The sequence below is a fragment of the Oncorhynchus nerka genome, linkage group LG14 (genome assembly GCF_034236695.1).
Source record: "Oncorhynchus nerka isolate Pitt River linkage group LG14, Oner_Uvic_2.0, whole genome shotgun sequence".
NCBI classification, from domain to species: Eukaryota; Metazoa; Chordata; class Actinopteri; order Salmoniformes; family Salmonidae; genus Oncorhynchus; species Oncorhynchus nerka.
Genome location: NC_088409.1, coordinates 9,702,234 through 9,719,885, shown reverse-complemented (window position 1 = coordinate 9,719,885; position 17,652 = coordinate 9,702,234). Strand labels below are relative to the sequence as shown.

The following is a 17,652-nucleotide window of genomic DNA, read 5'->3' as shown; positions in this document are numbered from 1 at the left end:
GGACCAGAGTGACTAGGGTCTGGTAGAGGGTCAGAGTGACTGGTAGGGTCTGGTAGAGAGGACCAGAGTGACTGGTAGGGTCTGGTAGAGAGGACCAGAGTGACTGGTAGGGTCTGGTAGAGAGGACCAGAGTGACTGTAGGGTCTGGTAGAGAGGACCAGGTGACTCTAGGGTCTAGAGAGGACCAGAGTGACTGGTAGGGTCTGGTAGAGAGGACCAGAGTGACTGGTAGGGTCTGGTAGAGAGGACCAGAGTGACTGAGGGTCTAGAGAGGTAGAGTGACTGGTAGGGTCTAGTAGAGAGGACCAGAGTGACTGGTAGGGTCTGGTAGAGAGGACCAGAGTGACTGGTAGGGTCTGGTAGAGAGGACCAGAGTGACTGGTAGGGTCTGGTAGAGAGGACCAGAGTGACTGGTAGGGTCTGGTAGTAGAGAGGACCAGAGTGACTGGTAGGGTCTGGTAGAGAGGACCAGAGTGACTGGTAGGGTCTGGTAGAGAGGACCAGAGTGACTGGTAAGGGTGACTGGTAGGGTCTGGTAGAGAGGACCAGAGTGACTGGTAGGGTCTGGTGGTAGAGAGGACCTGAGTGACTGGTAGGGTCTGGTAGAGAGACCAGAGTGACTGGTAGGGTCTGGTAGAAGGACCAGAGTGACTGGTAGGGTCTGGTAGAGAGGAAGAGTGACTGGTAGGGTCTGGTAGAGAGGACCAGAGTGAGATGACCAGAGTGACTGGTAGGGTCTGGAGAGGAGAGTGACTGGTAGGGTCAGAGTGACTGGTAGGGTCTGGTAGAGAGGACCAGAGTGACTGGTAGGGTCTGGTAGAGAGGACCAGAGTGACTGGTAGGGTCTGGTAGAGAGGACCAGAGTGACTGGTAGGGTCTGGTAGAGAGGACCAGAGTGACTGGTAGGGTCTGGTAGAGAGGACCAGAGTGACTGGTAGGGTCTGGTAGAGAGGACCAGAGTGACTGGTAGGGTCTGGTAGAGAGGACCAGAGTGACTGGTAGGGTCTGGTAGAGAGGACCAGAGTGTGAGGGTCTGGTAGAGAGGACCTGACTGGTAGGGTCTGGTAGAGAGGACCAGAGTGACTGGTAGGGTCTGGTAGAGAGGACCAGAGTGACTGACTAGAGAGGACCAGGTGACTGGTAGAGAGGACCAGAGTGACTGGTAGGGTCTGGTAGAGAGGACCAGAGTGACTGGTAGGGTCTAGTAGAGAGGACCAGAGTGACTGGTAGGGTCTGGTAGAGAGGACCAGAGTGACTGGTAGGGTCTGGTAGAGAGGACCAGAGTGACTGGTAGGGTCTGGAAGAGAGGACCAGAGTGACTGGTAGGGTCTGGTAGAGAGGACCAGAGTGACTGGTAGGGTCTGGTAGAGAGGACCAGAGTGACTGGTAGGGGTCTGGTAGAGAGGACCAGAGTGACTGGTAGGGTCTGGTAGAGAGGACCAGAGTGACTGGTAGGGTCTGGAAGAGAGGACCAGAGTGACTGGTAGGGTCTGGTAGAGAGGACCAGAGTGACTGGTAGGGTCTGGTAGAGAGGACCAGAGTGACTGGTAGGGTCTGGTAGAGAGGACCAGAGTGACTGGTAGGGTCTGGTAGAGAGGACCAGAGTGACTGGTAGGGTCTGGTAGAGAGGACCAGAGTGACTGGTAGGGTCTGGTAGAGAGGACCAGAGTGACTGGTAGGGTCTGGTAGAGAGGACCAGAGTGACTGGTAGGGTCTGGTAGAGAGGACCAGAGTGACTGGTAGGGTCTGGTAGAGAGACCAGAGTGACTGGTAGGGTCTGGTGGTAGAGAGGACCAGAGTGACTGGTAGGGTCTGGTAGAGAGGACCAGAGTGACTGGTCTGGTAGGGTCTCTGGTGGTAGAGAGGACCAGAGTGACTGGTAGGGTCTGGTAGAGAGGACCAGAGTGACTGGTAGGGTCTGGTAGAGAGGACCAGAGTGACTGGTAGGGTCTGGTAGAGAGGACCAGAGTGACTGGTAGGGTCAGAGTGACTGGTAGGGTAGAGAGGACCAGAGTGACTGGTAGGGTCTGGTAGAGAGGACCAGAGTGACTGGTAGGGTCTGGTAGAGAGGACCAGAGTGACTGGTAGGGTCTGGTAGAGAGGACCAGAGACTGGTAGGGTCTGGTAGAGAGGACCAGGGTCTAGGGGTAGAGAGGACCAGAGTGACTGGTAGGGTCTAGAGAGGACCAGAGTGACTGGTAGGGTCTGGTAGAGAGGACCAGAGTGACTGGTAGGGTCTGGAAGAGAGGACCAGAGTGACTGGTAGGGTCTGGTAGAGAGGACCAGAGTGACTGGTAGGGTCTGGTAGAGAGGACCAGAGTGACTGGTAGGGTCTGGTAGAGAGGACCGGAGTGACTGGTAGGGTCTGGTAGAGAGGACCAGAGTGACTGGTAGGGTCTAGTAGAATGGACCAGAGTGACTGGTAGGGTCTGGAAGAGAGGACCAGAGTGACTGGTAGGGTCTGGTAGAGAGGACCAGAGTGACTGGTAGGGTCTAGTAGAATGGACCAGAGTGACTGGTAGGGTCTGGTAGAGAGGACCAGAGTGACTGGTAGGGTCTGGCTGGTGGTAGAGAGGACCAGAGTGACTGGTAGGGTCTGGTAGAGAGGACCAGAGTGACTGGTAGGGTCTGGTAGAGAGGACCAGAGTGACTGGTAGGGTCTGGTAGAGAGGACCAGAGTGACTGGTAGGGTCTGGTAGAGAGGACCAGAGTGACTGGTAGGGTCTGGCTGGTGGTAGAGAGGACCAGAGGGACTGGTGGGGTTTGTCTGGTGGATGAGAAATATGAACACTTAATCTGTTGGCCTTGCTGATTCTGCTCTCTGCCTCTCTCTTCATAGCCATTACCACATCTCTCAGAGCCAGGATGGGGACTGTGTGTGTGTGTGTGTGTGTGTGTGTGTGTGTGTGTGTGTGTGTATAGCTGACAGGGAAGATATCAGGGCTGGTGGTTGTTTGTGCCAGGATCTGGTCTTACAGCACAACATTAATCACACCCCTCCTCTCCACTACTCTCCCCTCCCCTCCTCTGCATAATATCCCCACCTTTCATTGATATGCTTTACGACCACTCTTGTAAAGTTGTGGCAGAAGATACATATTTTATAACCTCATAGCTAAGTTATGATTATGTTTGGAATGGGCTGGGTGAGTTGTAGGAGACTGGATACACACAGCAGAGCTTTGGCAGGTGTTGAGATGTTCACCATTCAGACCTGAATGAATAAGGTTTCTCATCTTTTAAATGAGATGTTCACCATTCAGACCTGAATGAATAAGGTTTCTCATGTTTTAAATGAGATGTTCACCAGTCAGACCTGAATGAATAAGGTTTCTCATGTTTTAAATGAGATGTTCACCAGTCAGACCTGAATTAATAAGGTTTCTCATGTTGTAAATGAGATGTTCACCATTCAGACCTGAATTAATAAGGTTTCTCATCTTTTAAATGAGATGTTCACCAGTCAGACCTGAATGAATAAGGTTTCTCATGTTTTAAATGAGATGTTCACCAGTCAGACCTGAATGAATAAGGTTTCTCATGTTTTAAATGAGATGTTCACCAGTCAGACCTGAATGAATAAGGTCTCATGTTTTAAATGAGATGTTCACCAGTCAGACCTGAATGAATAAGGTTTCTCATGTTTTAAATGAGATGTTCACCAGTCAGACCTGAATGAATAAGGTTTCTCATGTTTTAAATGAGATGTTCACCAGTCAGACCTGAATGAATAAGGTCTCATGTTGTAAATGAGATGTTCACCATTCAGACCTGAATGAATAAGGTCTCATGTTTTAAATGAGATGTTCACCAGTCAGACCTGAATGAATAAGGTTTCTCATGTTTTAAATGAGATGTTCACCAGTCAGACCTGAATGAATAAGGTCTCATGTTTTAAATGAGATGTTCACCAGTCAGACCTGAATGAATAAGGTCTCATGTTGTAAATGAGATGTTCACCAGTCAGACCTGAATGAATAAGGTCTCATGTTGTAAATGAGATGTTCACCAGTCAGACCTGAATGAATAAGGTCTCATGTTTTAAATGAGATGTTCACCAGTCAGACCTGAATGAATAAGGTCTCATGTTGTAAATGAGATGTTCACCAGTCAGACCTGAATGAATAAGGTCTCATGTTGTAAATGACATGTTCACCAGTCAGACCTGAATGAATAAGGTCTCATGTTGTAAATCACTTTGACTCTGTATTTGTGTTATATTTTGCAGGGTGTTGGTGGATCTCCTGGCGGACCAGGAAGAGATGGACCAGTTGGACAGAGGGTAACAGTCTATTCATTTTGTTTGACTTACAGATTCATTATTTCCATTATGTATTGTATGTTTATTCTGTTCGTATGACCTGCTCAAAGCCTGAACGCCCTGAGCTCTTTAGCTCAATTTTAAATATTAAAGTCAAATAGTTTTTTCTTCCTATTTTGAAGCCCGTAGTTCTGTTTACTTCCTCACAACGAACACAACACTGACGTTTTTATGTCACGATGCTTTGGATCGCTGGCTTAAAGCTCACCAGATGTTCACAGAATGATGTTTTGATTTACCTATGAATCCATTTCATGTCTCATACTCTGACACGGTACTTAAAATACATGTGCTGTAAATCAATGAGTTATGAGAGATGCCTTTGATCCTTCATAAAACACGTTTTTTAATCCCAAACACTGACGAAAGCAACACAGGCTGCGACATCAACAGGACGGTTTTAGGGTCAACTTACCTGACATTAAGTCAACTAAAGGCCCAATGATGTTACCATGTGATTTTCACTTTTCCACTGACAGTATATCTCATCAGAATCTGCTTTGGTATCACACAAGCTTCTGCACTGATCCAACAGATATGGAAAAGAAAACACTAGTATAAAGTGAAATGGAATCTCCATCTTGTTATCCACTCATGGCCGGCTCCTCAACGACAGCCATAAGCTGACGACTCCCAAGATCCTCTAAGAACTTCTAAAATCCTATTCAAACCTCTACAGCTCTTTCTATCACTCTCAAGGGTCAACACTGTTATCTAGATGTATACATGCCATGGATACTGATGGTGATGATGATGATGGTGATGGTGACGATGATGGTGACGATGATGATGATGACGGTGATAATGATGGTGATGATGATGATGGTGACGATGATTATGATGGTGATGATGATGGTGATGATGATGACGATTATGATGATGATGACGATGACGATGATGATGATGGTGATGATGATGATGATGATGAGTATGATGATGGTGACGATGACGATGATGATGATGATGATGATGAGTATGATGATGGTGACGATGACGATGACGATGATGATGATGATGATGAGTATGATGATGGTGACGATGACGATGATGATGATGATGATGATGACGCTTACAGCTAAAATGTTACAAATCATCTTAAGTAATTTTCAGGAAGAATGGAACACTTTGCTGTACTGTAAATGATAGTGCCTGATTGGTCCATTCCCTGTAATATTGGCCAGTTGCCAAGGACTCTGATGTAATATACGTAGCTGTACACCTCGGAACCCATGAAGCTGTAGATGTAGAGGGGAGATATGAGTTTGTAACATCTTTAAAGATGCCAAGAGAGATCAGAACAGAAAAACAATAGCCTCCTCTTGGGAATCTGTTAGAGCAACACAGGACATAATTAATCACGAAAGCCTTCTTCTCTGAATTAACTCTCTGTGTGACTAAACAAGACCAGGGATTTCCTTAGTCATTATTGGAAAAGGTCCCATTTTTGTGTGTTTATTTTACTTAATTATTACATAATCACAGTTTGACACAGTTAGTTGACACTGTATTTGGGCAGAAAGTGCCATGCTTTTCTTGAGTCTCCATGGTGATAAACCACAGTTCTGGGTCTGCTCCTCTTTATGGAGGAGCCCCTATGTCCAGGTCCAGCCTCACTCCACAGCCCCTCTTGGTGTTCACTAGTCCCCATTCCAGCCCCACTCCACAGCTCCTCTTGGCGTTCACTAGTCCCCATTCCAGCTCCAGCCCCACTCCACAGCTCCTTTTGGTGTTCACTAGTCCCCATTCCAGCCCCACTCCACAGCCCCACTCCACAGCCCATCTTGGCGTTCACTAGTCCCCATTCCAGCCCCACTCCACAGCCCCTCTTGGTGTTCACTAGTCCCCATTCCAGCCCCACTCCACAGCCCATCTTGGCGTTCACTAGTCCCCATTCCAGCCCCACTCCACAGCCCCTCTTGGCAGCCCCACTCCACAGCCCCTCTTGGTGTTCACTAGTCCCCATTCCAGCCCCACTCCACAGCCCTCTTGGCGTTCACTAGTCCCCATTCCAGCCCCACTCCACAGCCCCTCTTGGCGTTCACTAGTCCCCATTCCAGCCCCACTCCACAGCCCATCGTGGTGTTCACTAGTCCCCATTCCAGCTCCAGCCCCACTCCACAGCCCCACTTGGCGTTCACTAGTCCCCATTCCAGCTCCAGCCCTGCTTTCTGGCCCTTCCTCTAGCTACACTTGACCTTCAAAAGGCCTCACTCTAGAGCCTCGTTATGAGGTTTTACTGGGAGGTGTTTACTGCTTGACTGGGGGTTGACTCCCACACTGGGGGACTGGTCGTCCCACTCTGGCAAAGAGAATGGGCTTGGAAGCGGCCATGCTGAACTACAGAAAACCATAGAAAAGACAAGCTATAGCTCATAGATGAGGATTTGTGTTGGTTATGTGCCCATGAGGAACACTTTCTCTAATTGGCTTGTCCTGAAACACTCCTTGGGTTGTAGTGCAACTTTCAGTCGGTTCAATGGGGCTCCCGAGTGGCGCAGCGGTCTAAGGCACTGCATCTCAGTGCTAGAGGCGTCACTACAGACACCCGGACGTGATTGGGAGTCCCATAGGGCGGTGCACAATTGGCCCAGCATCGTCCGAGTTTGGCCGGGGTAGGCCGTCATTGTAAAATAAGAATTTGTTCTTAACTGACTTGCCTAGTTCAATAAAAGTGAAATAAAAATAAAAATGTTTTTCCAGTCTAGCATCCGTTTAGTCGTGATGTGAACCTTGACAGACATTACGTTTTGAAGCAAGGACAGGCACATGGTTGTTGACATCACTCTGGCAATTTACAAGGAAATTGAAAATGACAACTTTTGGAAGTTAAAACCATGTCGTGACAGATTGTGTATTATTCATGTTCACTCCAATCCAAATGAGTGCATGATTCTATCTTCATTTAATCGAGTTGAACTGCAATGTAAGCAGATTTGGGGATTGTCCTCAATTGAATCATCGACTGGAGTTCACGCAACCATGCTGCACCGTAACAGCCTGGAATACAAACTGAATATCACCCTGTTTCACTATAATGACTGGAGTTCACACAACCATGCTGCACCGTAACAGCCTGGAATACAAACTGAATATCACCCTGTTTCACTATAATGACTGGAGTTCACACAACCATGCTGCACCGTAACAGCCTGGAATACAAACTGAATATCGCCCTGTTTCACTATAATGACTGGAGTTCACACAACCATGCTGCACCGTAACAGCCTGGAATACAAACTGAATATCACCCTGTTTCACTATAATGACTGGAGTTCACACAACCATGCTGCACCGTAACAGCCTGGAATACAAACTGAATATCACCCTGTTTCACTATAATGACTGGAGTTCACACAACCATGCTGCACCGTAATAGCCTGGAATACAAACTGAATTATCACCCTGTTTCAACCATGCTGCACCGTAACAGCCTGGAATACAAATTGAATATCACCCTGTTTCACTATAATGAAACAACTAATGAAATGGAGCGATATTCAGTTTGGATACCAGACTAGCACCATGATGCCTTCTCACCTGCTTTCCTACTTGAGCCATTCATCTGTGTGTCTGAAAGCTTCAGAATAAGTCTGGCTGGTTGAGTACGGTATCTCACGGACTCTTACAGTTTGTCACTGTAAGTGTTGATACCGTAGCCAGCTCCCAGAGGTCAGCCAGACAAACATAACAAACCATTTTAGCGCTGACTTGCTTACTCTTACTGTACACATTATCCTACCATTATCATTAGTGTTGTTCTGGAGGGTTTCAGGCTATTTGGTTTTAACGAAGGATCTCTGCAGAATTCATTGGTGTTTTGATTAATGGGAGGTTATGTTCAGTGTTCAGACTACTACTAACTGTATGAAGTGCATGTTGATCCTGTCTGTTCTGTTCTAAGAGACTGTCTGGAAAGCAGTAGTTTGTGTTGATTCTGTCTGTTCTGATCTAAGAGACTGTCTGGAAAGCAGTAGTTTATTTATTGATCCTGTCTGTTCTGATCTAAGATACTGTCTGGAAAGCAGTAGTTTATTTATTGATCCTGTCTGTTCTGATCTAAGAGACTGCCTGGGAAAGCAGTAGTTTATTTATTGATCCTGTCTGTTCTGTTCTAAGAGACTGCCTGGGAATGTAGTAGTTTGTGTTGATCCTGTCTGTTCTGTTCTAAGAGACTGTCTGGAAAGTAGTAGTTTGTGTTGATCCTGTCTGTCCTGTTCTAAGGGCCTGCCTGGGAAGGATGGACCACAAGGACAGCAGGGTACTACAGGGCCCGTGGTAAGTGTTGCTTTACTCCCTTTCCCTCTCTCTCTCTCTCTCTCTCTCTCTCTCTCTCTCTCTCTCTCTCTCTCTCTCTCTCTCTATATATATATATATATATATATATATATATATATATATATATATACACACACACATATACACACACACACACACACACACAAATAAGTTGACTTAACATGTAGTTTATTATTTCATCCTTGATCATTTGTCTCTCTACCAGGGCAGTCCTGGAGCCCCCGGGGCCCCTGGTGGAAGTGGCTCTCCTGGACCGCTGGGAGACCAGGGAACACCTGTAAGTAAACTACCGGATATTCAAACCCTTGGTTGGTTGATTGACTCACCATCAGACCACCCAGGTCTGTTGAAAGAAGTTGATCAGGTTACGACAGGATTTGCATGGGCCAACGTTTCCTGTCCTCTACCTGTCAATGGTCCCATATTGAGGGACTTTCCATGGTCTTCCTACACAATGTCCACTGTACTGTACATCCCTGAAATGGAAGAATATTCAACACCTCCATCTGTTTATGGTGTCTTCAACACCTCCATCTGTTGTTTATGGTGTCTTCAACATCTCCATCTGTTGTTTATGGTGTCTTCAACATCTCCATCTGTTGTTTATGGTGTCTTCAACATCTCCATCTGTTGTTTATGGTGTCTTCAACACCTCCATCTGTTGTTTATGGTGTCTTCAACATCTCCATCTGTTGTTTATGGTGTCTTCAACATCTCCATCTGTTGTTTATGGTGTCTTCAACATCTCCATCTGTTTATGGTGTCTTCAACATCTCCATCTGTTGTTTATGGTGTCTTCAACACCTCCATCTGTTGTTTATGGTGTCTTTAACATCTCCATCTGTTGTTTATGGTGTCTTCAACATCTCCATCTGTTGTTTATGGTGTCTTCAACATCTCCATCTGTGGTTTATGGTGTCTTCAACATCTCCATCTGTTGTTTATGGTGTCTTCAACATCTCCATCTGTTGTTTATGGTGTCTTTAACATCTCCATCTGTTGTTTATGGTGTCTTCAACATCTCCATCTGTTGTTTATGGTGTCTTCAACATCTCCATCTGTTGTTTATGGTGTCTTCAACATCTCCATCTGTTGTTTATGGTGTCTTCAACATCTCCATCTGTTGTTTATGGTGTCTTCAACATCTCCATCTGTTGTTTATGGTGTCTTCAACATCTCCATCTGTTGTTTATGGTGTCTTCAACATCTCCATCTGTTGTTTATGGTGTCTTCAACATCTCCATCTGTTGTTTATGGTGTCTTCAACATCTCCATCTGTTGTTTGTCTTTAACATCTCCATCTGTTGTTTATGGTGTCTTCAACATCTCCATCTGTTGTTTATGGTGTCTTTAACATCTCCATCTGTTGTTTATGGTGTCTTTAACATCTCCATCTGTTGTTTATGGTGTCTTTAACATCTCCATCTGTTGTTTATGGTGTCTTCAACATCTCCATCTGTTGTTTATGGTGTCTTTAACATCTCCATCTGTTGTTTATGGTGTCTTTAACATCTCCATCTGTTGTTTATGGGGTCTTCAACACCTCCATCTGTTGTTTATGGTGTCTTCAACATCTCCATCTGTTGTTTATGGTGTCTTCAACATCTCCATCTGTTGTTTATGGTGTCTTCAACATCTCCATCTGTTGTTTATGGTGTCTTCAACACCTCCATCTGTTGTTTATGGTGTCTTCAACACCTCTGTCTATAATGTCTCCTCTGCCTCCCGGAGCAGAGCGGAGGACCAGAGAAAGAGATGAGCCAACTGTTGGTGTGATGATGGCCTGAGGCTGGTGACAGTTAATACAGCTGAATTCAGCCCATTCAGCCACTTCAGCCCTGGGCTAAAAGACAAGCACCGTTTGGCTCTGGAGCACACCATAAATCACAGGCCTGGGGGACCGCAGAGAGAGCCAGAGAGAAGATGTGTGTGTGTGTGGCTGACAGAAAGACCAAGGCTTTCATTGTTTCCCACACATCAAAACAGCAACAGCCTGATCCCAGCTAGATATCTGTCTCTACACATGACAATCATTAGCCTGTGGCCAGCTAGATATCTGTCTCTACATATGACGATCATTAGCCTGTGGCCAGCTAGATATCTGTCTCTACACATGAAGATCATTAGCCTGTGGCCAGCTAGATATCTGTCTCTACACATGAAGATCATTAGCCTGTGGCCAGCTAGATATCTGTCTCTACACCTGAGGATCATTAGCCTGATCCCAGCTAGATATCTGTCTCTACACATGACGATCATTAGCCTGATCCCAGCTAGATATCTGTCTCTACACATGACGATCATTAGCCTGATCCCAGCTAGATATCTGTCTCTACACATGACGATCATTAGCCTGATCCCAGCTAGATATCTGTCTCTACACATGAAGATCATTAGCCTGTGGCCAGCTAGATATCTGTCTCTACATATGACGATCATTAGCCTGTGACCAGCTAGATATCTGTCTCTACACATGACGATCATTAGCCTGTGGCCAGCTAGATATCTGTCTCTACACATGAAGATCACTACGTTCTGACCAGCTAGATATCTGTCTCTACATATGACGATCATTAGCCTGTGACCAGCTAGATATCTGTCTCTACACATGACGATCATTAGCCTGTGACCAGCTAGATATCTGTCTCTACACCTGAGGATCATTAGCCTGTGACCAGCTAGATATCTGTCTCTACATATGACGATCATTAGCCTGTGGCCAGCTAGATATCTGTCTCTACACATGAGTATCATTAGCCTGTGACCAGCTAGATATCTGTCTCTACACATGACGATCATTAGCCTGTGAGAAACTTCCAGCCGTGGGTTTGTTTGGATTGCAATATGAGATGTTTGTGGCTGTTTTATAAGGGTTAGCAATGTCAGCATCCATTCTGTGGATGGATATGGTGGCAGCTGTTCGTGTTTCTTATTGTGTGCCTCAAAGCAGTTGGCTCTCCCATGTAGAAGTTCTCCCATATGGCACATTATGATCTCTCTCGTGGTTCCTCTCTCGTGGTTCCTCTGTCATGGTTCCTCTGTCATGTTTCCTCTGTCGTGTTTCCTCTGTCGTGTTTCCTCTGTCGTGTTTCCTCTGTCGTGTTTCCTCTGTCATGTTTCCTCTGTCGTGGTTCCTCTGTCATGTTTCCTCTGTCATGTTTCCTCTGTCGTGTTTCCTCTGTCGTGGTTCCTCTGTCATGTTTCCTCTGTCATGTTTCCTCTCTCGTGTTACCTCTCTCGTGTTTCCTCTGTCATGTTTCCTCTGTCATGTTTCCTCTCTCGTGGTTCCTCTGTCATGTTTCCTCTCTCATGTTACCTCCCTCGTGTTACCTCTCTCGTGTTACCTCTCTCGTGTTACCTCTCTCGTGTTTCCTCTGTCATGTTTCCTAGGTTCTCTGTCCCATCTTCTTCTTGCTAAGTAAAACCTTGTACTTCACTGTAATTTGGTCACATCCCACTAAAATGTTCAGACACTTGTCATAGCTGCCCTTTTCCACGGGTCTCAGGAGAGCTCTAGTCTGACTGGCTGTGTGAGTGTGTGTCAGTGTGGTTGTCATGGCGACGAGAGGTAGAGGATCAGCTAGGGGCCACACTGAGCTCACTCTCTCCTCCAGTGTCCACTCTTGGCATATTATTCCTGGAATATACTCTACACCTGACACACACCCGCACACACACACACACACGCACACGCACACACACACGTGGTCAAAGTAGTCGATGCATGACTCCATGTTTCACAAAAGATCGAATGACCTCTCGCCTCAAATACTGTGGTCCAAGTTACATGCATGATATCAGGACCGTTAAATGGCCATGATATTTATGAGAGCTTTCTGTCTCTGGTGTCTAATGTGTTAGCTCACATATGCATCCATTTGCTTTATGTGTTTGGCGAAGGAAAACAGACAGCTCATAGGTCATAGACCTCACTAACAGTCACAGTGTTTCCACTACAGGGGACTAGGACAAGCTTTCCTAAACAGGCTGTGAGTCAGAACAAAAAGCACTTTGATACTTAGTGGGAGAAAAATGACCATGCAAACTCTTCCTTCCATTCCATTTCCAAAGAGGAGTGTGTTTATAATATATTATCTCTGTTACAGGGCCCTGCTGGTACCAAAGGATGTTTATAATATATTATCTCTGTTACAGGGCCCGGCTGGTACCAAAGGATGTTTATAATATATTATCTCTGTTACAGGGCCCTGCTGGTACCAAAGGATGTTTATAATATATTATCTCTGTTACAGGGCTCTGCTGGTACCAAAGGATGTTTATAATATATCATCTCTGTTACAGGGCCCGGCTGGTACCAAAGGATGTTTATAATATATCATCTCTGTTACAGGGCCCGGCTGGTACCAAAGGATGTTTATAATATATTATCTCTGTTACAGGGCCCTGCTGGTACCAAAGGATGTTTATAATATATTATCTCTGTTACAGGGCCCGGCTGGTACCAAAGGATGTTTATAATATATTATCTCTGTTACAGGGCCCTGCTGGTACCAAAGGATGTTTATAATATATTATCTCTGCTACAGGGCTCTGCTGGTAACAAAGGATGTTTATAATATATTCTCTGTTACAGGCCCCTGCTGGTACCAAAGGATGTTTATAATATATTCTCTGTTACAGGCCCCTGCTGGTACCAAAGGATGTTTATAATATATTATCTCTGTTACAGGGCCCTGCTGGTACCAAAGGATGTTTATAATATATTATCTCTGTTACAGGGCTCTGCTGGTACCAAAGGATGTTTATAATATATTATCTCTGTTACAGGGCTCTGCTGGTACCAAAGGAGACAAGGGTGAACGGGTAAGTTCACTCTCAGACCAATGCTTCATTTCAGACACAGTTTACATTCAAGTGGAGTGTAGAAATACTTCCGTAGGTTCAAACCTCAAATCAGCCATAATTGCAGTTTATCAGCTCCGTGATTAAGAGGCTCTCTAACAGCCCTGTGTCTCAGATGAAACATCCATCCCAAATGGCACCCTATTCCCTATATAGTGCACTACTTTTGATCAGAAAACCTATGGGTCTTGGTCATAAGTAGTGCACTATATAGGGACTAGGTTGCTGTTTGGGATGCAGTTGTCTCTTCACAGCTCTCTGCCTTCCTCCCTCGGTTTATAGCTCCACAGTGTGTTTTACAGGAGTTCATGCAAGACCTGCTAGAACAGTTACATGTAAATCAAAGCCCAGACATTCAGGTACACTGTGTTTATTCAAGCCTGTTAGGGGGATGTTGTGTTCATGTTAAATAGCCTTGGATCAAAACCTGTTAGGGGGATGTTGTGTTCATGTTAAATAGCCTTGGATCAAAACCTGTAAGGGGGATGTTGTGTTCATGTTAAATAGCCTTGGATCAAAGCCTGTTAGGGGGATGTTGTGTTCATGTTAAATAGCCTTGGATCAAAACCTGTTAGGGGGATGTTGTGTTCATGTTAAATAGCCTTGGATCAAAGCCTTTTAGGGGGATGTTGTGTTCATGTTAAATAGCCTTGGATCAAAGCCTTTTAGGGGGATGTTGTGTTCATGTTAAATAGCCTTGGATCAAAGCCTTTTAGGGGGATGTTGTGTTCATGTTAAATAGCCTTGGATCAAAGCCTTTTAGGGGGATGTTGTGTTCATGTTAAATAGCCTTGGATCAAAGCCTTTTAGGGGGATGTTGTGTTCATGTTAAATAGCCTTGGATCAAAGCCTTTTAGGGGGATGTTGTGTTCATGTTAAATAGCCTTGGATCAAAGCCTTTTAGGGGGATGTTGTGTTCATGTTAAATAGCCTTGGATCAAAGCCTTTTAGGGGGATGTTGTGTTCATGTTAAATAGCCTTGGATCAAAACCTCTTTGCTTCGTGAGATTAAAGCTCTGTGTTATTTTCTGGTCAGTCTCTTGGATTGTTGGGAGACTTCAACACAAAAGGCCCCCGGCCTCAGAGTTAGAGGTGGAGTGGAGTTATTAAACGCCCCCACACACACGCACGCACGCACGCACGCACACACACACACACGCGCGCGCGCACGCACGCCCCCACATGCACGCACGCACGCACGCACGCACGCACGCACGCACGCACGCACACACACACACACACAGACTAGTTCATTAAACATGCCCCCTGTGAGTGTTCTCTCTCTGTGTGTGTGTGTGTGTGTGTGTGTGTGTGTGTGTGTGTGTGTGTGTGTGTGTGTGTGTGTGTGTGTGTGTGTGTGTGTGTGTGTGTGTGTGAACGTGTAGCTGTGTCAATCCAGTGCTTTTTTCTTGTTTTGTAGGGAGACCTGCAGTCTCAAGCTACCGTCAGGGCCTTAGCACGCCAAGTGTGTGAGCAACTGATTCAGAGTGAGTTCTCAACCCAGCTTTTTTCTCTCTCTTTCTCTCTCTCTCTAGATATTTTTGTCCATACATACTGTTCTCTACAACAATCTCTCATCCGACTCCTCCCCAAACCTCTCCATCCCCTCCCCTCCTCTCTTCCTCCCACAGGTCACCTGTCTCGCTACAGCTCCATCCTGAACCAGATCCCCAGCCAGTCAGTGTCTGTGAGGACGGTACCGGGACCTCCAGGAGAGCCCGGTCGCAGGGGTCTGCCAGGGCCACAGGGAGAGGGGGGGCCCACAGGCAGACCAGGGTTCCCTGGGACCAACGGACAGGATGGACGACCGGGGGAGAGAGGTACAGTGTTTTTATACATCATTATAAATTGGGTGAATCGATCCCTGAATGCTGATTGGCTGACAGATGTGATATATCAGACCATATACCACGGGTATGACAAAACATTATTTTTTTTACTGCTCTAACTATGTTGGTAACCAGTTTATAATAGCAATAAGGCACCTCGGGGGTTTGTGATATATGGCCAATATACCATGGCTAAGGGCTGTGTCCAGGCGCTCCGCGTTGTGTCTTACATAAGAACAGCCCTTAGCCGTGGTATATTGGCCATATACTACACTTCCTCATGCCTTATTGCTTCATTAGACACCATTGGATGACCATAACAAACCAGTATATTACCTTGCTCTATATCCACACCTTAAACCTCAGCTTCCCATTCACACTGTAGCCACGCTAACGTGTAGCACGAATCAATGACTTTCTAGTATCTGATCATTTGTATCAGAATTCAATGACTTTCTAGTATGTTATATGTTTTATATTGATTCCCTGGCCTGAACTCCTGTGTGGTTCAGTTGGTGGAGGATGACATTTCCAACACCAGGGTTGTGAGTTTGATTCCCTGGCCTGAACCAGTTGGTAGAGGATGACATTTCCAACACCAGGGTTGTGAGTTTGATTCCCTGGCCTGAACCAGTTGGTAGAGGATGACATTTCCAACACCAGGGTTGTGAGTTTGATTCCCTGGCCTGAACCAGTTGGTAGAGGATGACACTTCCAACGCCAGGGTTGTGAGTTTGATTCCCTGGCCTGAACCAGTTGGTAGAGGATGACACTTCCAACGCCAGGGTTGTGAGTTTGATTCCCTGGCCTGAACCAGTTGGTAGAGGATGACACTTCCAACACCAGGGTTGTGAGTTTGAATCCCTGGCCTGAACCAGTTGGTAGAGGATGACACTTCCAACACCAGGGTTGTGAGTTTGATTCCCATGGGGGACCAATACAAAAAAAGTATGGACTCACTACTGTAAGTCACTCAGGAGAAGTGTGTCTGGTAAATGACAGAAATGTAAAACACATTTTTTTAAATGTTGTCTTTTCATGAGCTATTGTGTCCCTGGTCTGTCACTCACACTGTTGATGGAAGAAACACGTCCTGGGTTGGATTGATCCTCCCCTCCTGCCCAGACCAACAGAGGCAGAAACATCCTCATAGCTAGAGATATGACTGACCAGTCTGAAACATCCTCATAGCTAGAGATATGACTGACCAGTCTGAAACATCCTCATAGCTAGAGATATGACTGACCAGTCTGAAACATCCTCATAGCTAGAGATATGACTGACTGGTCTGAAACATCCTCATAGCTAGAGATATGACCAACAGAGCCAGAAACATCCTCATAGCTACATTTACATACATTTAAGTCATTTAGCAGACGCTCTTATCCAGAGCGACTTACAAATTGGTGCGTTCACCTTATGACATCCAGTGGAACTGCCACTTTACAATAGTGCATCTAAATCTTTTAAGGGGGGTGGGGTGAGAAGGATTACTTTATCCTATCCTAGGTATTCCTTAAAGAGGTGGGGTTTCAGGTGTCTCCGGAAGGTGGTGATTGACTCCGCTGTCCTGGCGTCGTGAGGGAGTTTGTTCCACCATTGGGGGGCCAGAGCAGCGAACAGTTTTGACTGGGCTGAGCGGGAACTGTACTTCCTCAGTGGTAGGGAGGCGAGCAGGCCAGAGGTGGATGAACGCAGTGCCCTTGTTTGGGTGTAGGGCCTGATCAGAGCCTGGAGGTACTGAGGTGCCGTTCCCCTCACAGCTCCGTAGGCAAGCACCATGGTCTTGTAGCGGATGCGAGCTTCAACTGGAAGCCAGTGGAGAGAGCGGAGGAGCGGGGTGACGTGAGAGAACCTGGGAAAGTTGAACACCAGACGGGCTGCGGCGTTCTGGATGAGCTGTAGGGGTTTAATGGCACAGGCAGGGAGCCCAGCCAACAGCAAGTTGCAGTAATCCAGACGGGAGATGACAAGTGCCTGGATTAGGACCTGCGCCGCTTCCTGTGTGAGGCAGGGTCGTACTCTGCGGATGTTGTAGAGCATGAACCTACAGGAACGGGCCACCGCCTTGATGTTATTTGAGAACGACAGGGTGTTGTCCAGGATCACGCCAAGGTTCTTAGCGCTCTGGGAGGAGGACACAATGGAGTTGTCAACCGTGATGGCGAGATCATGGAACGGGCAGTCCTTCCCCGGGAGGAAGAGCAGCTCCGTCTTGCCGAGGTTCAGCTTGAGGTGATGATCCGTCATCCACACTGATATGTCTGCCAGACATGCAGAGATGCGATTTGCCACCTGGTCGTCAGAAGGGGGAAAGGAGAAGATTAATTGTGTGTCGTCTGC

At 46.3% G+C, this 17,652-nt stretch overlaps 1 protein-coding gene across 1 annotated transcript in view; it reads left to right on the top strand.

Annotated features, from left to right (window-relative positions):
- LOC135574988 (collagen alpha-1(XIV) chain-like) overlaps positions 1-17,652 on the top strand; it is a 50,292-nt gene that overhangs the window by 15,461 nt on the left and 17,179 nt on the right. The window contains exons 3-8 of the mRNA XM_065027127.1: positions 4,229-4,282; positions 8,543-8,596; positions 8,823-8,894; positions 13,406-13,441; positions 14,901-14,967; positions 15,112-15,300. Of these exons, the coding sequence (XP_064883199.1) occupies positions 4,229-4,282; positions 8,543-8,596; positions 8,823-8,894; positions 13,406-13,441; positions 14,901-14,967; positions 15,112-15,300 (472 nt within the window). The remainder of the gene's footprint in view (positions 1-4,228; positions 4,283-8,542; positions 8,597-8,822; positions 8,895-13,405; positions 13,442-14,900; positions 14,968-15,111; positions 15,301-17,652) is intronic.